The 17,273-nt window shown below is 36.6% G+C and overlaps 1 protein-coding gene across 1 annotated transcript in view; it reads right to left on the bottom strand.

The window, feature by feature from the left end:
- Positions 1-14,227: 14,227 nt before the first annotated feature.
- Positions 14,228-17,273, bottom strand: part of LOC134642760 (E3 ubiquitin-protein ligase rnf213-alpha-like) — a 48,480-nt gene continuing 45,434 nt past the window's right edge. The window contains exons 47-53 of the mRNA XM_063494712.1: positions 17,062-17,242; positions 16,581-16,785; positions 15,991-16,068; positions 15,497-15,694; positions 15,292-15,381; positions 14,898-15,076; positions 14,228-14,381 (exon numbers count right to left, since the gene is read on the bottom strand). Coding sequence (XP_063350782.1) covers positions 14,228-14,381; positions 14,898-15,076; positions 15,292-15,381; positions 15,497-15,694; positions 15,991-16,068; positions 16,581-16,785; positions 17,062-17,242 — 1,085 coding nt within the window. The remainder of the gene's footprint in view (positions 14,382-14,897; positions 15,077-15,291; positions 15,382-15,496; positions 15,695-15,990; positions 16,069-16,580; positions 16,786-17,061; positions 17,243-17,273) is intronic.

Below are 17,273 nucleotides of genomic sequence, written 5' to 3' on the forward strand. Positions count from 1 at the left end.
CTCAAGCTGCTAAACATTCACACATAGAGCACACACATAGAACTGGGAGAATAGGTCAGAGGTTTATGTGAGAAGCAGAGACGACAGAGCTGCTGTTAGTGGGATAAGGAGGGGTAAGCCAAAGCAAGGAGAACATAGTGTGCGAAGGAGTGGGCAGCAAGGACACGAGATAGGGAGGCAGGAGATAGAGAGGGACCAGCAGGAACTAGTTTTTAGAGACAAAGGTTGTTGATTTCTGTGTGTCAATGTGTGCTGCTGGAACTGCCCCAGTAGATTTTGATGTTGGATGCTGAGCTGTGAAAATCCCCAAGTACATGTAATAAAATTGTTTTTTTTATTCTGAGAAAAAACAGGAATGGGATATTACACTGTTTTATGATACATTGTACTGCTGATTTATAAGAAAAGCTGTTTGCAGAGAATCATGGCCTTTTTTTTTATTACAAAGAACACAACATACTGCACAGGAAGCCAAGGTCATAACTGTGGATATTTAGGTTTTATGACTTTGAAAGGGGGGTGAAGCTATAAGAGTGTGGGTAACTGTCAGACAACACAAGATCTGGCGGACACCCTCCTGTCCACATCTCCCGTCCAGACGTTTGTAATGATCAAAGTGTTGTATGGAATAAAGAGATTGTTGATTGAGCATTAAACACCGAGTGTTGTTCTTCCTTCAGCCCAAAGATCAAAGAATTGGGATATTTAACAATATTTATGTAAAAGGTCAATAGCCCAAAGACTATCATGTGAATAACAGTTGGCTGGTTGTTATTTTCTTATACTGGTAGTGTTTAGGGAGTCTTAGCACACAAAAATTAAAGCTCCGTAATGTTCATTCGTTGGTGAGAGCTTTGAAAACATGTTACTTTTATGTTTATCACTGAAGTAGTTTAAAGTGGTGATGTTCTGTACTGTTGTAAAGGCTGTAAAAGAGGGAGAGATTCCTGGAAGAGGGTGGACAAGGATTGGTCTTTGAAAGATGTTTCAATGATGAGCTATTCATGCTATAGTAGAAAGTGTAACAACCAGCTCCCGTCTACTGTACTTGGTCAGTCATTTACTCTTATTGTCATTTACAGTAAAAGAGGTGTTTCCTTTGGCTGTTTTTCTTATCATGTCTAATAAGCAACAGATATTCACACAGAATCAAAAGTGTCATCTAATAAATTTTTCTTTTTGTTTGTCTTTTGTTCAAAACTCAAATATGTTTTGTTTATTACCATAAAACTGCAAAGCTACAAAAAAGGAATGTTGATACATCCTTGTTCTTAATATTAATATGTATCATCAAAATATCAAAATCACACAATCAGTTGTAACCTTTAACACAGTATGTTTCATTGAGCCTTAACAAACCATATTCTATTCCTCTTACACTCTGATTAAGATATTGTTTAATGATATTCTCTCATTTTAGAAAGTCACAAAAACATGCTCAGTTGTGGACATTAGGTGGCAGTATTGAGTATTTTAAAAGACTAAATCTTTTTACCTTTATAATCTCATTCCCTGTGAACAATCCATGGTGACAAGACTTTAGTGATAAATACTAAACTGATGTAAATTAATTAAAACATTGCATGTACATACATGCAGGGTATGTATGTATACTCCACAGTAACTTAGTCCAAAACGTTCTTCAAACACAGTAACAAACACTGTGGTGTACTTACAATGATGATGAAAAATAAAGAGAACAAAACATAAAAAGTTGCATACATTTGCAAATCTTATAATGTTCAGTTTTCAGTGAAAGCATTGGAAATGTGTTATTATTTGTTTATTATTTGTTAAAGTCATACTTGAAGGTGTACTTTTGCTGTACTATTGTAAAAGCCTGAGTAGTAAAAAAATTGTGTGTTATCAACAGCAGATTTAATATAGCTTACTGGGTGTTACAGAGTTATTTTCACTTTCATTTACAGTAATGGTGGGGCTGATTCATAACTTTAACTTACCTTTCTTATACTCAAAACTTGTTCCAGACTTTTCCCTTTGCAAAAAAATTAGCAATAGCTTTATAAAAAATTATAACTGCATTAAAAAAAAATCTTGTAGAATGTTTTATTTTATGTATTTTATGAAATTAATTTAGGCCATCTTGTATTATGTAGTCGCATTTAACAGTTAAAAAGACTTATTTAGATTCATAATGTTTGTCTTTTTATCTTTAAATTAGAATAGAGGACAGGGTGATTAGGGATATGCTGAAGTTCAGTAGGAAGTACAGTTAGGTCAAATGCTGTTACAGATTACCAATTTCTATTGTAATAAAAGACGAATAAAACACATCTGATAAAACTTAATATTACAGACACAAAACTTTAATCTCGGGCATGTCCCAATGCATTATTATTATCTGTAAGGATAGTTGTTAGATGTCCTACCTTGTTTGTTCTTCTTCCTCACATTGTCAGCACTGCATGTCTGAGCTACAGTCTGGTGCTACAGGATATAGCTTAATCGTTCCCATATTTACTTTCATTTTCATTTACAGTGAAAGGTGTGGCTGTTTTTCAAATCATGCAATCGATAGATAAATAATCACACAGACTCAAAAGTTCTGTCTTGACACTTTTTTCAGTCATATCCCCAAAATATTTTTGGGGTAATATTTTTGTCAGACATGACAAAAAAAATAAAAAATAAAATAAAATAAAATAAAATAAAACAAATAAAATAAAAACAAACCCAGTCAACAAGATTTTTGTCACGATCCTGGGTCTTATGACCCAGCGGTTTCAGTTTCATGTGTTTTGTCATTTTGTATTATGGTTTGAGTACACCTTGTTAGTTTAAAGTTTAGTCCTAGTCCCTAGGTTGTTATGTTTAGCTTTTAGTTGTTAGATCCTCCCCGTGTCTTTGCTCCTGTGTCTCCCTGTGTGTATCTGTGTTCATATAGTTCTGAGTTCCTGTGCCTTGTTTCCCCTCTTGTTCTATTCCATGTTTTCCCCAGCCCATCATGTCTGTACTCTCCCCGTGCTCGCTCTCCTCCTCCTCTCTGCGTTTCTGTGTTTTTCCTGTGTTACGTTTAAGGTCTGCGTCTGCGTTTTTTCAGTTCCGTGTCCTCCCTGTCTTGTTATGCGTAATTGTCCTCAGCTGTGCTCCCCGTGTGTTCCCACGTCCCACTCTCTCTGTTCCGTGTTGCGTCTTCCCTCATGGTTGTGTGCGTTTCCTTGTGTCTCTCCTGTGCCTTAGCTTTAGTTTCTCCAAGTATAGTTTTGTATCACTCCTTGTGTTCCTGTCAATAAAGCCGTGCTTTTTGAGACTATCCCGTGTGTCTTGAGTCGTGCGTTTGGGTCCTCTCCTGCATACACACAGCCGCTCCTTGACAATTTTAGGGTTAGACTTAAGTTAAAGTTATTTAAACAACACCATATGCATTATTAAAATAATCTGCAGAGCAAGAAGAAAAAGTATAACGTACCTTCATTGTTTCACACATTCAGTGTAGTAACAGAAAGTTTGTAGGGATCCGTGTAAGTTAATAGTATGTCTAAGTGTCTAAGTGCTACCTGCTAATAATACAGGAATTGCCAGCTCCCTCCTCTTCAGATATTCTACACTTTACAACGCACTCAAACACAAGGTGAATCCCACCTGCCAAATTATTTTATGGCCCACAGGAAGTTAAAAGCAATAAAATTACCATAGTTTGTGTGTAAACTACATGTCCCACAATGAATCTTTTGTGTCCTACGTGATGACAGCATCTGCCTCCTGATGGCAGTATTTCAACAACAGCGTGTTTCAGGGAAATTTTAACTTAGCTCTCCCAATCAGGAAAATGTTTTTTGTGTTTTTTCAGTGGCAGAAACAATAGCTTCCATAGTTTTCAGTCAAGTCATCGAGTTTCAAAAAGAAAAAGGAATATCAGCAACACCAAAATGTTGATGCAGAGGAAAAGCAATTTAAGACAGAGAAAATGCAAATGCTTGTTTGTGCTACAGGGAAACATGCTGGTATGTCTTCTTTGCTATGAGGCCATGCTGGTGCTTGGGGAATACAGTTCATGCCAGCACTTTGAAACCTTTAGTTTTACAAGCACAGATCCAAGTATGCTAATCTTAGGCATCAAGAAAATAAACAGAAGGCCCAAGAATTAAAATGTGGTTTGCAATCTCAGCAGATGATAGCCAGAGCTTTAGTACAAAATGTTGCAGCACTGAAAGCAAGTTCTATTGTAGTTGAAGAAATTAGAGCTTCTAAGCATTTTTCTGAAGTGGTGATTCTGAGGTCAAGAAGACTGAGGGTCCTCAAGCCTACACTTCATAACTCACATAACTGATCAGTTTTAACTGATCAGATCTGTTTAACTTACCTAAAAGCCTGTTTTTGTTCAGGACACACCTGATTAAAAACAAACTTAACAATGTCAGCTTGTCAAGAAAAAATATGGCAAACTGTGGGAGGAAATATAGTTAGGAAATCTGACAACACAGCTTGCTAAGGAGGGATGTGGTATCTGTTTTGTTTTTTCATTAGGTGTTGCTTTTCTCTGTGCTTACAATTCTACATGTATCCACAGCTCATGCTGCTAATTGAACAAAAATAAACAAGACTCAGCAGTCCATCTGCATCTAAAGGACAAAGGTCACTCTTTCAAGGATGCCAATGTTCACATTTTGGACAGAGAAGACAGATGGTTTGAAAGAGGAGTAAAAGAGGCCATTTATGTCCACTGTGAGCGAACATCTTTGAACAGAGGAGGTGGTTTATGACACCAACTGTCTGCCATCTATAATCCAGTTTTGAGATCCCTTCCCAGACGCCTTAACACCCACTCACATTCTGGGCCATCTGACCTCAGGAAATCACATGATAGGGTGGGGCTAGCTTTCACAATGACCTCACCCAAAACCTTGGCTGATTGTGACCTACACCCGTTTTCACACCTTGGCTCATGTGATTGGGAAGAGGATCATTAGGGGGTCCATTTGTCCTTCTTGGGGGGGACACTCCCACAGGGTTTAAATCAGGGACTCTCCATCATTTGACCCTAGAACTGAAGAAGCTTCTCAGATGAGAGGTGAAACGTCTTCAAGCAACGAAAAGAAGTCCAGACGCTTTTCTTTCCAAGCTACTTAGACTACCATGACCTGGGTGACTGAGAACCTTCACAGACATATTTTTCAGAGGTCTGACATTTCCCTGTTTAAAATCCTTGTTTTATTGATTAAATGTAATATTCTAATTTTCTGATATTTTCAAATTGGGGTTTTCATCAGCTGTAAGCCATAATTATCAAAATCATAAAAAATAAAGGCTTGAAATCTCTTGCTTTAAATGTAATGAGTCTATATCATATATTAGTGAGACCTTTTAAGTTGAATTAGTGAAATAGATGAACTTTTGCATGATATAAGTTTTTCAAGTTTCACCTGTATATACTAAATACTGAGTCTGTACAATTCTAATAAGCTTGCAAGTCAGTAATTGGTATGATCACCTTCAACACAGCCTGAACTGAATTCCATCCACACAGATACAGCAGCCAGGGAAGCAGAAGAACATCATATGAAAAAGGTCCTGATTAAATGTGGTTATCTCAGCTGGAATTTTGTCAAAGCTGGGAAGGCACCTAAAGAAAGCTCCAGGAGAGCAGGACAACTGCTGCCTAAGCAGAAACCTCTACTGATCCCTTATGTGTCAGGAGTATCGGAACAGCTATGATACATTTACTCTAAACACCACGTCTGCGTGACTTTAAAACCCCAAAACACACTGAACCAAAAATTGGTCCACCCAAAGATCTGGTCCCCTGACACAAACAGAGTAATGTAGTGTACACTGTTAAGTGCCAGGAGGATTGCCATGATTTAGGAAATGACTGGGCTATCCCAGTCATTACATTGTACCTCTTGCTGTATGTTTAGGGTCACTGTCTGCTGGAAGGTGAATCTCCTTCCCAGTCTCAAGTCCTTTGCAGCCTCCAAAAAGGTTTTCTTCCAGGATTGCCATTTGTCTAGCTCCATCCATCTTCCCATCAACTCTGACCAGCTTCCCTGTCCCTGCTGAAGAAAAGCATCCCCACAGCATGATGCTACCACCACCCACAGTGGGGATGGTGTATTCAGGGTGATGAGCAGACAGTGTTACTTTTCAGCCACATGTAGCGCTTTGCATTTAGGCCCAACTTTGGTCTTATCTGACCAGAGCACCTTCTTCCACATGCTTGCTGTGTCCCTTTCATGTCTCCTGGCAAACTGCAAACGGGACTTTTTCTGTCTTTCTGTCAGCAATGGCTTTCTTCTTGTCACTCTTCTTTATAGGCCAGATTTGTGGAGTACACAACTCACAGTTGTCCTGCAGACAGATTCTCCCACCTAAGCTGTGGATTTCTCCAGCTCCTCCAGAGTGACCGTGGGCCTCTTAGAAACTTCTCTCACCAGTGCTCTCCTTGCTCGGTCCATCAGTTTAGGTGGACGGCCATGTCTTGGTATGCAGTTGTAGCATACTTTTTCCATTTTTGGATGATGGATTGAACAGTGCTCCTGGAGATGTTCAAAGCTTGGGATATTTTTCTGTAACCTAACTCTACTTTAAACCTATCTACAACTTTTATCTACATCAATGTATCATTTTCGTACCACTTAACAATTATGTGCTACTTTGTGTTGGTCTGTCACTGACAATCTAAATCAAGAACATTTAAGTTTGTGGCTGTAAGGTGACAAAAAAAAGTTCAAGGGGTATGAATACTTCTTCAAGCAAGGGCGTAGATTTGGCATGGACGGAAGGGACATGTCCCCACCAATATCCAGCGATTATTGAATTGTCCCCACCAGGGGCGATTTTAGCCCATTTTTGGGGGTGCTTCAGCACCCCCAAAATGAATCAAAGCACCCCCAAAGATTTCTTACTTTTTTTGGACAATATTTGCTGTCTGTGTGACACACTGCTAAAAATATAAAAACCATACAGTACTTGGTTGAGACCAGGGGCGATTCTAGGATCAGAGCTTTGGGGGTGCTGAGCACCCAGAGAGCTGCCCAGCCAGGCAAGATAAACTTTACACGTCACAATGAGACTTCTTCCCTGTCTCTGTCAGTCCCTGCATCCTTAAATGTCTCCAGTTGTCCCAAGTTCCCTCTGACTGTCTCCTTGGTGCATTTAAACCCCTGTTCCTCCCTGTCCTCATCGTCTGTTGTCTTCATCTCCGCTATCAGTCATCATAATTTTACCATCTCTGTGCAAGTCTGCAAATTTCTTTATTAAATCATAAGATTCTTAAATTCATCAAGTCTCTCTGTGCCTGGGTCTTCGTCACAAAACATGACATCACCGTTTTGTACATTTTAACACAATTTAATCCCACATTTGTGAAAGAAAGGCAAAACACTTTTTTGAAAAGTCTGTAACAAAACCATCAAATCTGATAAAGGTTATTTAAATGATGCTCATAGTGAGTAAGAAGTAAACTGAGTGCATGTTTTGGACAGAGATTCACTTTTAATGTGTATGTATAATATAATACAGATACATAAAAAGCACTCCCAAAACAGAATAAATTATTACAAAATATTAATAAAAAACTATAAAAATGGAGGCAACTTTGGCTGTGGTAGAATGTATACAATGTATGAAAAAATCTTTACTGCAGATACTAATTTAATAATACTAATTTTGTGTTGTAAGATTTATGAGTTTCATGCTTTCATAGTGGTACTTGGGAGAGCTTGACATTTTTCTCAGGTGGTACACACTGTAAAAAGTCTGAAAAACACTGATAAGTGTATGTGTGATTAAGATTAAGGAACTGACCTCCCAGCCCATTGTTCCTTCAGTGGGTTGGTTTCAGTCATTATGCAAATGTACTGTTTATAAGATTGGGGAAACCTGCAGTCAGCTGAGACTGAAGAAGTCACTTGGATGAGTGATGAAACATTTCTCCCACAAAACGCTACGTCCAGATGAACAGAATCAACTTTTGGAGAAGTGTATGTGTGCTTTTGGAAAACATTTAAAGCTGCAGTACAGAATCTTTGAAACAAGCTAGCTTAAAACAGTTTTAGAATATAAACAGAGCACTCTGCTTCTCTTTACAGCTCCTCACTCCACCAGGGCTCTGTTTGGCACTTTCTGATAGTGCGCAAATGTGATGTATGTACTGCGGCAGTCATACAGACAACTGGACGGTCCAAAAGTTGGCCTACCTATTACTGGCTGAGGTTTTAGTAGAGTTGTGGCTGAACCACATAAAAATATATCATTAATTTTAATCTCCCCAATCAATGATAATGTTATGTTGGAATGTTGTTAAAGAGGGTCAAAAATGTTTCAACCCAGTTTGTTTTGCAGATTCTGTATAGCAGCTTTTATATAGGGAGGACACAACTTCCAGATTGTATGAGTAAAATCAGGTTTTTTCTCTTCGTCAGTTTAATAGTTTCTGTTTTGCCTGTCACTGTTCCCTGTCTGTTTTCTTAACTGGTTCTTCCTGACCTTGTACTTTCCCCTCACATTCTCCTCTTTCCTCTCTCCCTCTTTGGACAGACAATCATACACAAATAGATTGTATTCAATTAGATGAAAAAATTACATTAATATGAAAAAAAAATATTATTAAGATCACTAACGAAAAGTCCTCTCTCAGTGTACTTTCAACCAAAAGGCAAATAACCAAACCACATGAACATCTAATAAAAGATATAAATATTGAAACACTGATCCAACATTATGTTTGATTGATGGATCATTTGATTTTACACTTTTACCTGAATGTGGCTCCTTTTTTTGAAAAAACCTTCCTTATATCCCTTATGAACCTGGCTGTCTCTCTGTACACACACACACACACACACACACCGGAAGTTATAAGGTTAATGGGCATCCAGTCAGTTAGCTAGTTAGTATCCATTTCAAACAGGACAGTGGTAACAACAGTAGGCTATGGACAATTTTAAGTTTTAGAATTTAAATTGGCTATATACATTTCAGTGGGAGCAACAGGACGGTCAAATGTCGCTGATTTTACTACAGAGCAGGACGGATTGTAGGGTAGCAAACATCGTCGGAAAACATGTTTTCAACACTGCAGGTTACCTGGGTGTTATCTATACTTTTGTTGTTAAAATGTTCCGTCTCAACTAAGTACTGTATCAAAGCACCCCCAAAGATTTGTTACTTTTTTTGACAACATTTGCTGTTTGTGTGACACACTACTAAAAATATAAAAAGCATACAGTACTTGGTTGAGACGGAACATTTTAACAACAAAAGTATAGATAACACCCAGGTAACCTGCAGTGTTGAAAACATGTTTTCCGACGATGTTTGCTACCCTACAATCCGTCCTGCTCTGTAGTAAAATCAGCGACATTTGACCGTCCTGTTGCTCCCATTGAAATGTATATAGCCAATTTAGACTGAGAGAGGACTTTTTGTTAGTGATCTTAATAGTATTTTTTCATATTAATGTAATTTTTCATCAAATTGAATACAATCTATTTGTGTATGATTGTCTGTCCAAAGAGGGAGAGAGGAAAGAGGGGAACGTGAGGAGAAAGTACAAGGTCAGGAAGAACCAGGTAAGAAAAAAGACAGGGAATAGTGACAGGCAAAACAGAAACTGTTAAACTGATGAAGAGAAAAAACCTGATTTTACTCATACAATCTGGAAGTTGTGTCCTCCCTATATAAAAGCTGCTATACAGAATCTGCAAAACAAACTGGGTTGAAACATTTTTGACCCTCTTTAACAACATTCCAACATAACATTATCATTGATTGGGGAGATTAAAATTAATGATATATTTTTATGTGGTTCAGCCACAACTCTACTAAAACCTCAGCCAGTAATAGGTAGGCCAACTTTTGGACCGTCCAGTTGTCTGTATGACTGCCGCAGTACAGTATCAGAAAGTGCCAAACGGTGCCCTGGTGGAGTGAGGAGCTGTAAAGAGAAGCAGAGTGCTCTGTTTATATTCTAAAAATGTTTTAAGCTAGCTTGTTTCAAAGATTCTGTACAGCAGCTTTAAATGTTTCCAAAAGCACACATACACTTAACAGTGTTTCTCAAACTTTTTACAGTGTGTACCACCTGATAAAAATGTCAAGCTCTCCCAAGTACCACTATGAAAGCATGAAACTCATAAATCTTACAACACAAAATTAGTATTATTAAATTAGTAAAATTAGTATCTGCAGTAAAGATTTTTATTTGTAATAATTTATTCTGTTTTGGGAGTGTTTTTTTATGTATCTGTATTATATTATATATACACATTAAAAGTGAATCTCTGTCCAAATGCACTCAGTTTACTTCTTACTCACTATGAGCATCATTCATTATTCTCCCACAGTAATTAAGATTAGGATATGTATTTTTTTTTATTCCAATCCATTCTTCTTTTGCAGCATTTAAATAACCTTTATCAGATTTGATGGTTTTGTTACAGACTTTTCAAAAAAAGTGTTTTGCCTTTCTTTCTCAAATGTGGGGATTAAATTGTGTTAAAATGTACAAAACAGTGATGTCATGTTTTGAGACGAGGACCCAGGCACAGAGAGACTTGTTGAATTTAAGAATCATATGATTTACGAAAGAAATTTGCAGACTTGCACAGAGATGGTAAAATTATGATGACTGATAACGGAGATGAAGACAACAGACGACCAGGACAGGGAGGAACAGGGGTTTAAATGCACCCAGGAGACAGTCAGAGAGAACTTGGGGCAACTGGAGACATTTAAGGATGGAGGGACTGACAGAGACAGGGAAGAAGTCTCATTGTGTAAAGTTTATCTTGCCTGGCTGGGCAGCTCTCTGGGTGCTCAGCACCCCCAAAGCTCTAATCCTAGAATCGCCCCTGGTCCCCACCAATAATTTGATCTCTTCGAGTAAAGAAAAACAAACCCGATAGAAAGAAAAAAACGATCTGTCAACGTCTCATTCACCCAGCGGTGCAGAAAGAGTTAAATTACGTTCTCTACTGGAGTCCTACATCATGTGACAAATACGGCCAATGTGATTGGCTGTGCCTTTCTGGGAGCTCTGTTTAGTTTTAGCAGCGGCAAGCCTGCGCTGCGAGGACCTGCAAGGAGGGGAGGAGGATGGCAGCAAAAAGGAAGAACCTGGATATAAGAAAGTATTTTTCAAAGAAACCTGTAACTCACTTAAAGTCAAGTTCACTCATAAAATGTGTCCGTCATAATAACGTTACAGGCTATGCTAGGCTTTGGCCCACATCAGTCTAATATTGTATGTAACCATGAATAACGTGTTTTGGAAACTAACAGCTCAACAGGCAGCACTATTAGTTATCTCAGTCTCAGAGTAGCATTTCTCATTTTGATTGAAACTGTCAGACAAAACGGCAGCCTCGAGCAAGCCAGGATATTAGTTTACAGACGCTGTTAAAATTATATGTCTAACGTTAAAATGTTGGTGACACAATAATTTCATCCTAATGGCGCTGACATATTTATAGGGTTAATTTTTGAGACAAAATATCATGAGGTAGTCATGATTTTGCAAATAATCCACCTTGTAGTGCAGTTTGCACAAATTGTTTTAAAAATGCACTCAGCCTACAAACATTACTATTGAGTCAAGATCTGCACAAATTGACAGAAACACATTTTATTCTTATTGTCATGTATGTCCTATTTGTCAGGTGACAGAAGAACCAACACAAAGCTCAGAGAGGAATGGTGATACAAGATCACAGGTGAAATTGATAATTTTGTGGTATTCTTAGATGAGTAGTTTTATGGACAAAAACCACCAGGTCATTCAGTGTTCCCTTAGTGCCAAAGTATAACAGATGTTGGTGTACTATAACTGAAGTAATGTTGTTAAGTCCTTAAAGTCATATTCTTTTATTGTCATAACTGTAATTGAAGCTATTTTTATTTTTGTATGATACCTGATTTATATGGAATATGGCTGAAGTAAACTAAAGTCTAAAATACTTAGTCATTTGTTTAATAGTAATTTAACATTATATAATTCACATATAAAATTATGAATTGTAATTTTAAATGGTTTAAAAGCATGTAGAATAGCATATGTAGGCAAGTATATTTCTCCTTTTTTAATCAAGAAGCAAAGACAAAAAGGAAAAAAAAAGAAACAGGGCAGGGTTCGGTGGTTGAATCAACCGTCCCCACCAAGGCCAAAACCAAATCTACGCCCTTGTCTTCAAGGCACAGTAAACAACCATAAACAACTTTTTTTTCTTTTCTTTTTTTTTTTTTTCTTTCTTTCTTTTTTTTTTTTTTTTTTTTTTTAAAAAAAGGGGTTAATTTTCAATAAGTGACTGACAATCTGTTACTATGGCAGAAATAATACATTTCAGGTCACATGTGTGTAACAACTGCTTTATTGACTATTTCGGAAGAACTATTTTCCAATGTACTTTTAATCTTTTAGCAGATACACAATGAATAATCAATACAGGATACTTGATATATGTAAGAAAAAGTAATACAATTTTGTCTCTGAGTGCTGGTCAATAGTAAAATATACTTGATAAAAAAAAGAAAGCAGAAAAAAAAGAAAAGTGTACATAATCCTTAGGCATAAAGAGTAAATCAGCAAAGTTTCACACTATATGATTGTCAAATTCAACAATGCATTTCTGAATTTTCTAAAAAACTCTTAGTAACTTTTTTAGATTGACAAAATGCAACACATGAGCAGGTGGCTCATATCGAAGAAATAATACACATGTTTTATCTGCCTTGCTGTGTATCATTGTTTTTGTTGAGCCTCAGTGTTATTTTTAATTTTTCAAATCCAAGTATTAGAGAAAATAGCTAAAATGTAAAATATTGACTTTCATATTGATGCAAACAAAAAGTATTTGACACTGTTAGTAAAATGTAAAAAGAAAACTATCAATCATTAATTTCTTTACTCAGTATCATGTCTTTAAAACGTTTACATAACATTTTGTTCTTTAGCAGTAAAATAAAAGCAAGAATAATGCTAAACATACCATGAAAAAACAAAAACAAAACAGTAAATCATCATCAAAGTGAACATTTTTCTCAGTAAAGGAATGAAATATTAAAATTATAAAACAAAAATAGAAAATTAAAACCTGTTGGTTTATAAATTTTACGATGAAAAATAAACCGATAAACTCATCCAGTTTATCTCCTTATATACTTTCTGTTTGATGAAGTCGCTTAACACATAAAAATCTGATAAATCCAACTTTCCACCACAGATAAATGGAAATAATCTCATATTGCAAATCAAATGTTTTGTTTAAATGAACGTATTCAAGTCACTTTTATGCAAATGAACATTTATAGTTTTTTAACATGTAAGAAAAAATGGAAAATGTGCAGTTTTTGTACTAGTTTATCAATCCATCCTGTTGTTACTTCACCCTAAAAGATTTTACTTTAAAACAAAAACATAATCATGCAAGAATGATATATAAAATATATCAAAGCAGCCATCCTGTGTATACTCTCACAGTGAATACATGAGCAGCTCACTGAGCATGTGCTTGAGTTTATTCTGCTTTGCTGTTTCATTGTTTTCACAGAGGTTAAAGGTAATTTCTAATCTTTCTCATAAACGAATCAAGAAAAACATCAACAAGACTATAAACAAATAAAAGAGTTCAAAGAAGTAGTATGACTTAAAGTTAACTGATAAACTAAAGTCTCTCTAAACTCATCCAATTCATCTCTCAGTTATCTGCTGAACACAACTAGGTTTAATACCTGTCATGAAAATCTGATAAATCAAACTATTAAATAGAAAAAAAAAACATAAAATGTAGCAAATCTCAACTTTTACATAAATGTAAATAAAAACTTAAAGCATTTTAAAATATAAGAAAAATAAAATATGTATGAAAAAGTGTAAAATGCTCAGTATACCATTCCCTTGCATATTTATGATTGAACCACGCACATTCATTTACATTGGATTACAAGATTTTGCCTTTTTCTGTGTATCAATCACCTATCGCTTTAAGTTCTTATTAGATGGAGAAATATTATTCCCTCCTTGCAGCATGATAATATTACTCTTTTTTTTTTAATTCAAGCCATTCACAAGAGAAGTAAAATATAATGAAAAATAAAATATTAAAATGTAAATATAGTTTTTTGTTGTTGAATTGAATTTCTAAAATAATTCCAAAAACAAATGAACAACACAACACATCCTATGATTATTACACCAATAAATGCAGAAAAAATACCTTTCTTTACTTCTTTAGATAACTAATATCTCTCTATGCATTCATTCAGTTGATCACTCATTCATCAACTCCTGTTTGGCTGTGATGGTGTATTTCCAGGTCTCAATTATCTGAGACAGCTGCACATTTTCAGAGAAGTTTTCCTCCACGCAAGGAGGGACTTCTACTTCTTTACGATCCATGTAGGCACTGACCGCCTCCTTCAGACTGTCAGAAAGAAAGAAAATATAAATTTTAATACATTACTTTTACATTTGAGCAAATAATTTTTTACTTAGCAGGAAAACAAAAAAATATTCTAACAAATAAAGACATTCACACTTTTGGTATAGACAGAAAGGCCAAACGATGGGGCACTATACAGATATGACAATGAATAAACAGGGCTTATCAGTAAAATATGCACAAAGTACTTGGACATTTTTAAGATTGATTGATTAACTGAAAATTAATTAGACAAACTAACACAGTTTTAAATATAAATAATTTTAAGTTTTTAATACTTAGATGAAAATATTTTGCTTCATTCAGACTAATCTATAACTGTATGCATATCTTTGCATCTCTGAGATCACTCTTATATATCCATATTTTGGCTACACAGGATCATCTGCAGTGACTTTGAGGCTTAGGATGTAAATCTTTCTTCACACCTGCTAAATCAGGGCCAAACAGAACAATGGCATTACCAAACAAAAATCTGGTACTATACAACAGGTTTACCTCCATAATGGATTGTAGTCCTCAGTTGCCCTTAGGCGGCCCAGACACAACAAGAGGAACTCGTGCATCTCAAGCAGCCACTGGTCCACATTTCCTCTGGACATGAATCCTTTCAGCTCAGTCTTGTTTTCCTCAGTCAGTGGCACCTGGTACTCGGCTGGATACCCCGAAAAGGGTTCCTTTTTAACAAGACATGCAAGCATGCATTTTGTATGTATATGGTAGATGGACTGACATATCTGGTCATAATGACCAAAGTGCTAACACAGGAGCTTAGGATCAAAACTTACAATTTATGAGAGTCAATTTATGTATCCTCAGTGAAAAACCACATGTGGCATATAAACTTGAAATTTTATTTGTATCTGAAAACAAAACATACTGCAAAACTTACCCTTTTCAGTTGCAGCATTTTTTCAGATCTGAGAGAGGACAGGACTTGCCACAGACAAACACAGTGTCTGAGGTCACATTTGCCAAAAGCCTGCAAAAAAGTGATCAACTTAAAGATCATCTTATAGATAGTTTGTTCTCTCTGGTCTTTGCTTTGTCATTAATACTGATTTTTGATATGTGAGGCTCAGAGTGCATGTAATGACCTTCAGTATGTGCTGATTAATGTTTTGGTCCATCTTTAGTATTTCCTGAAGGTAAGTGACCAGTTTCATTTTGGGATCACCACCAGTCATTGAGAGATAACCCAGAAGCAGCTCCACAATCTTCAGTGCTTCACACACCTCACTGTAGGAGTCCAGCTGTCTCGACACAGAGTTCCAGATCAAACGGGACAGAGCCCTCTGATAGAGAAACAAAGAAGTGAAGTCATAAAGCACTGAAAAGTAAATGATCACAATATAACTGTGTAATGTGTGAGTAGATCTTTTATAGATGAATGTTAAGACAATTTTTCTTATTTGCTGTGACTATTTGGCCCAAAATATTTATGCGATTTGGTGATAAACAAAACATCAATCTGCTATACCTGTAATAACCATTTACAGTTTATAGATAGGTAAGTCCATTTATCAAGAATATCTCCCAAACAAATATTAGCACTTTTACTGTAAACTCAATATGGGTCATATTACCCTACCTGTGGCACTTTTCCATGAACAGTTTTGAAAATGGTCTCATAGTCTCTCTCTTGCATATTGACCAGCGTGGGAATTCCCTTAATAAAACACAGGGGGTTAAGTGAAGCAGGGAAATATGTAAATATGACTTTAAAATAAGTATGATAACATAGGACAGATACAAAACTTGAGTCAAATGATGAAAATTTCCCACTGTAGTTAACCAACACAATAAAAACAAACTCCATAGTGCAGTGGTTTACAACTTTGCCTAACAAAAGATTCCTGGCTTTGTTCTGGAAAAAGAATCCCTTGGAGGTTGTGTCAGGAGGGACTTATGATGTAAAACCCACATGTTGTAGCAGTGTGCTGTCATAAATATGTGGAACAAACAGTAATAGCTAAGTCCTATTTGTGTTTGTACTGTATTTGCTTCTTTAGCTTGCCCCCCTGCCGTCTATTACGATAGAACTTCAACAGAAAATGAACTTCTTTGCAGTGGAGAGAAATCAAGAGCTTAAAACAACTGGAACTCTTAACTTCAGCCAAAGTTTGTGTAATTTTAGACGTGGGACACATGTTTTAACCAAACCAGGCTGTGTGGACTCACTGCGCGGGTAATGAGAGGTTTTCCCTGCAGAAAGCGGGTGAGGATCTGCTGTTGGATCCTGGGCAGGTCATACTCAGATATTGTCTCGTGGCCACGTTCCAAGCTGTACTGGCAGTTAGACAAAACCAGAGGAAGCAGATCCTTCTCCACATCATAGCTGATCACATGCTGCTCCATTAGTTCTGTCAGACTCACCGTGTAGTCACTGCAGACATCACAATGTAGATATAATTTTTGTTGACAGCAAAACGGAACTGTATTATATTTACAATATATAATGTATCAATAGCATAGACTCAGTAATTGGTTATGTGGCTCTGGGTATCTATGTCAAGCTCCCAGGTAAAAGAAAGGATTTTTAATACTAACACCCCTGAATGATACTCATCTGACTCATCTGTCCCTTTGTTTGAAGTTCAGGTAGGAGGATACCTGATATAGCTTGATTAAAAAAGCTACATAACCTGCTTTAAAAAAGTACCTGCTGTCCTCTCCTGTGTGACGGTCCACTGCATTCACCAACTCATTGTGGAGAGTCACCAGATAGCTGACCAGCCCTGTGGCACACAGGCCTGGACCCTGCCGACGGGGCAGGAGGTACTGCAGGTCACTGTCCAGGTCCAAATCCCTGCTGCAAAATTCTTCTGGAATTTTTATTTCATCTATAGTTTTGAAAGGACAGATAAATAATTC

This window comes from Pelmatolapia mariae, linkage group LG15 (genome assembly GCF_036321145.2).
Source record: "Pelmatolapia mariae isolate MD_Pm_ZW linkage group LG15, Pm_UMD_F_2, whole genome shotgun sequence".
NCBI classification, from domain to species: domain Eukaryota; kingdom Metazoa; phylum Chordata; class Actinopteri; order Cichliformes; family Cichlidae; genus Pelmatolapia; species Pelmatolapia mariae.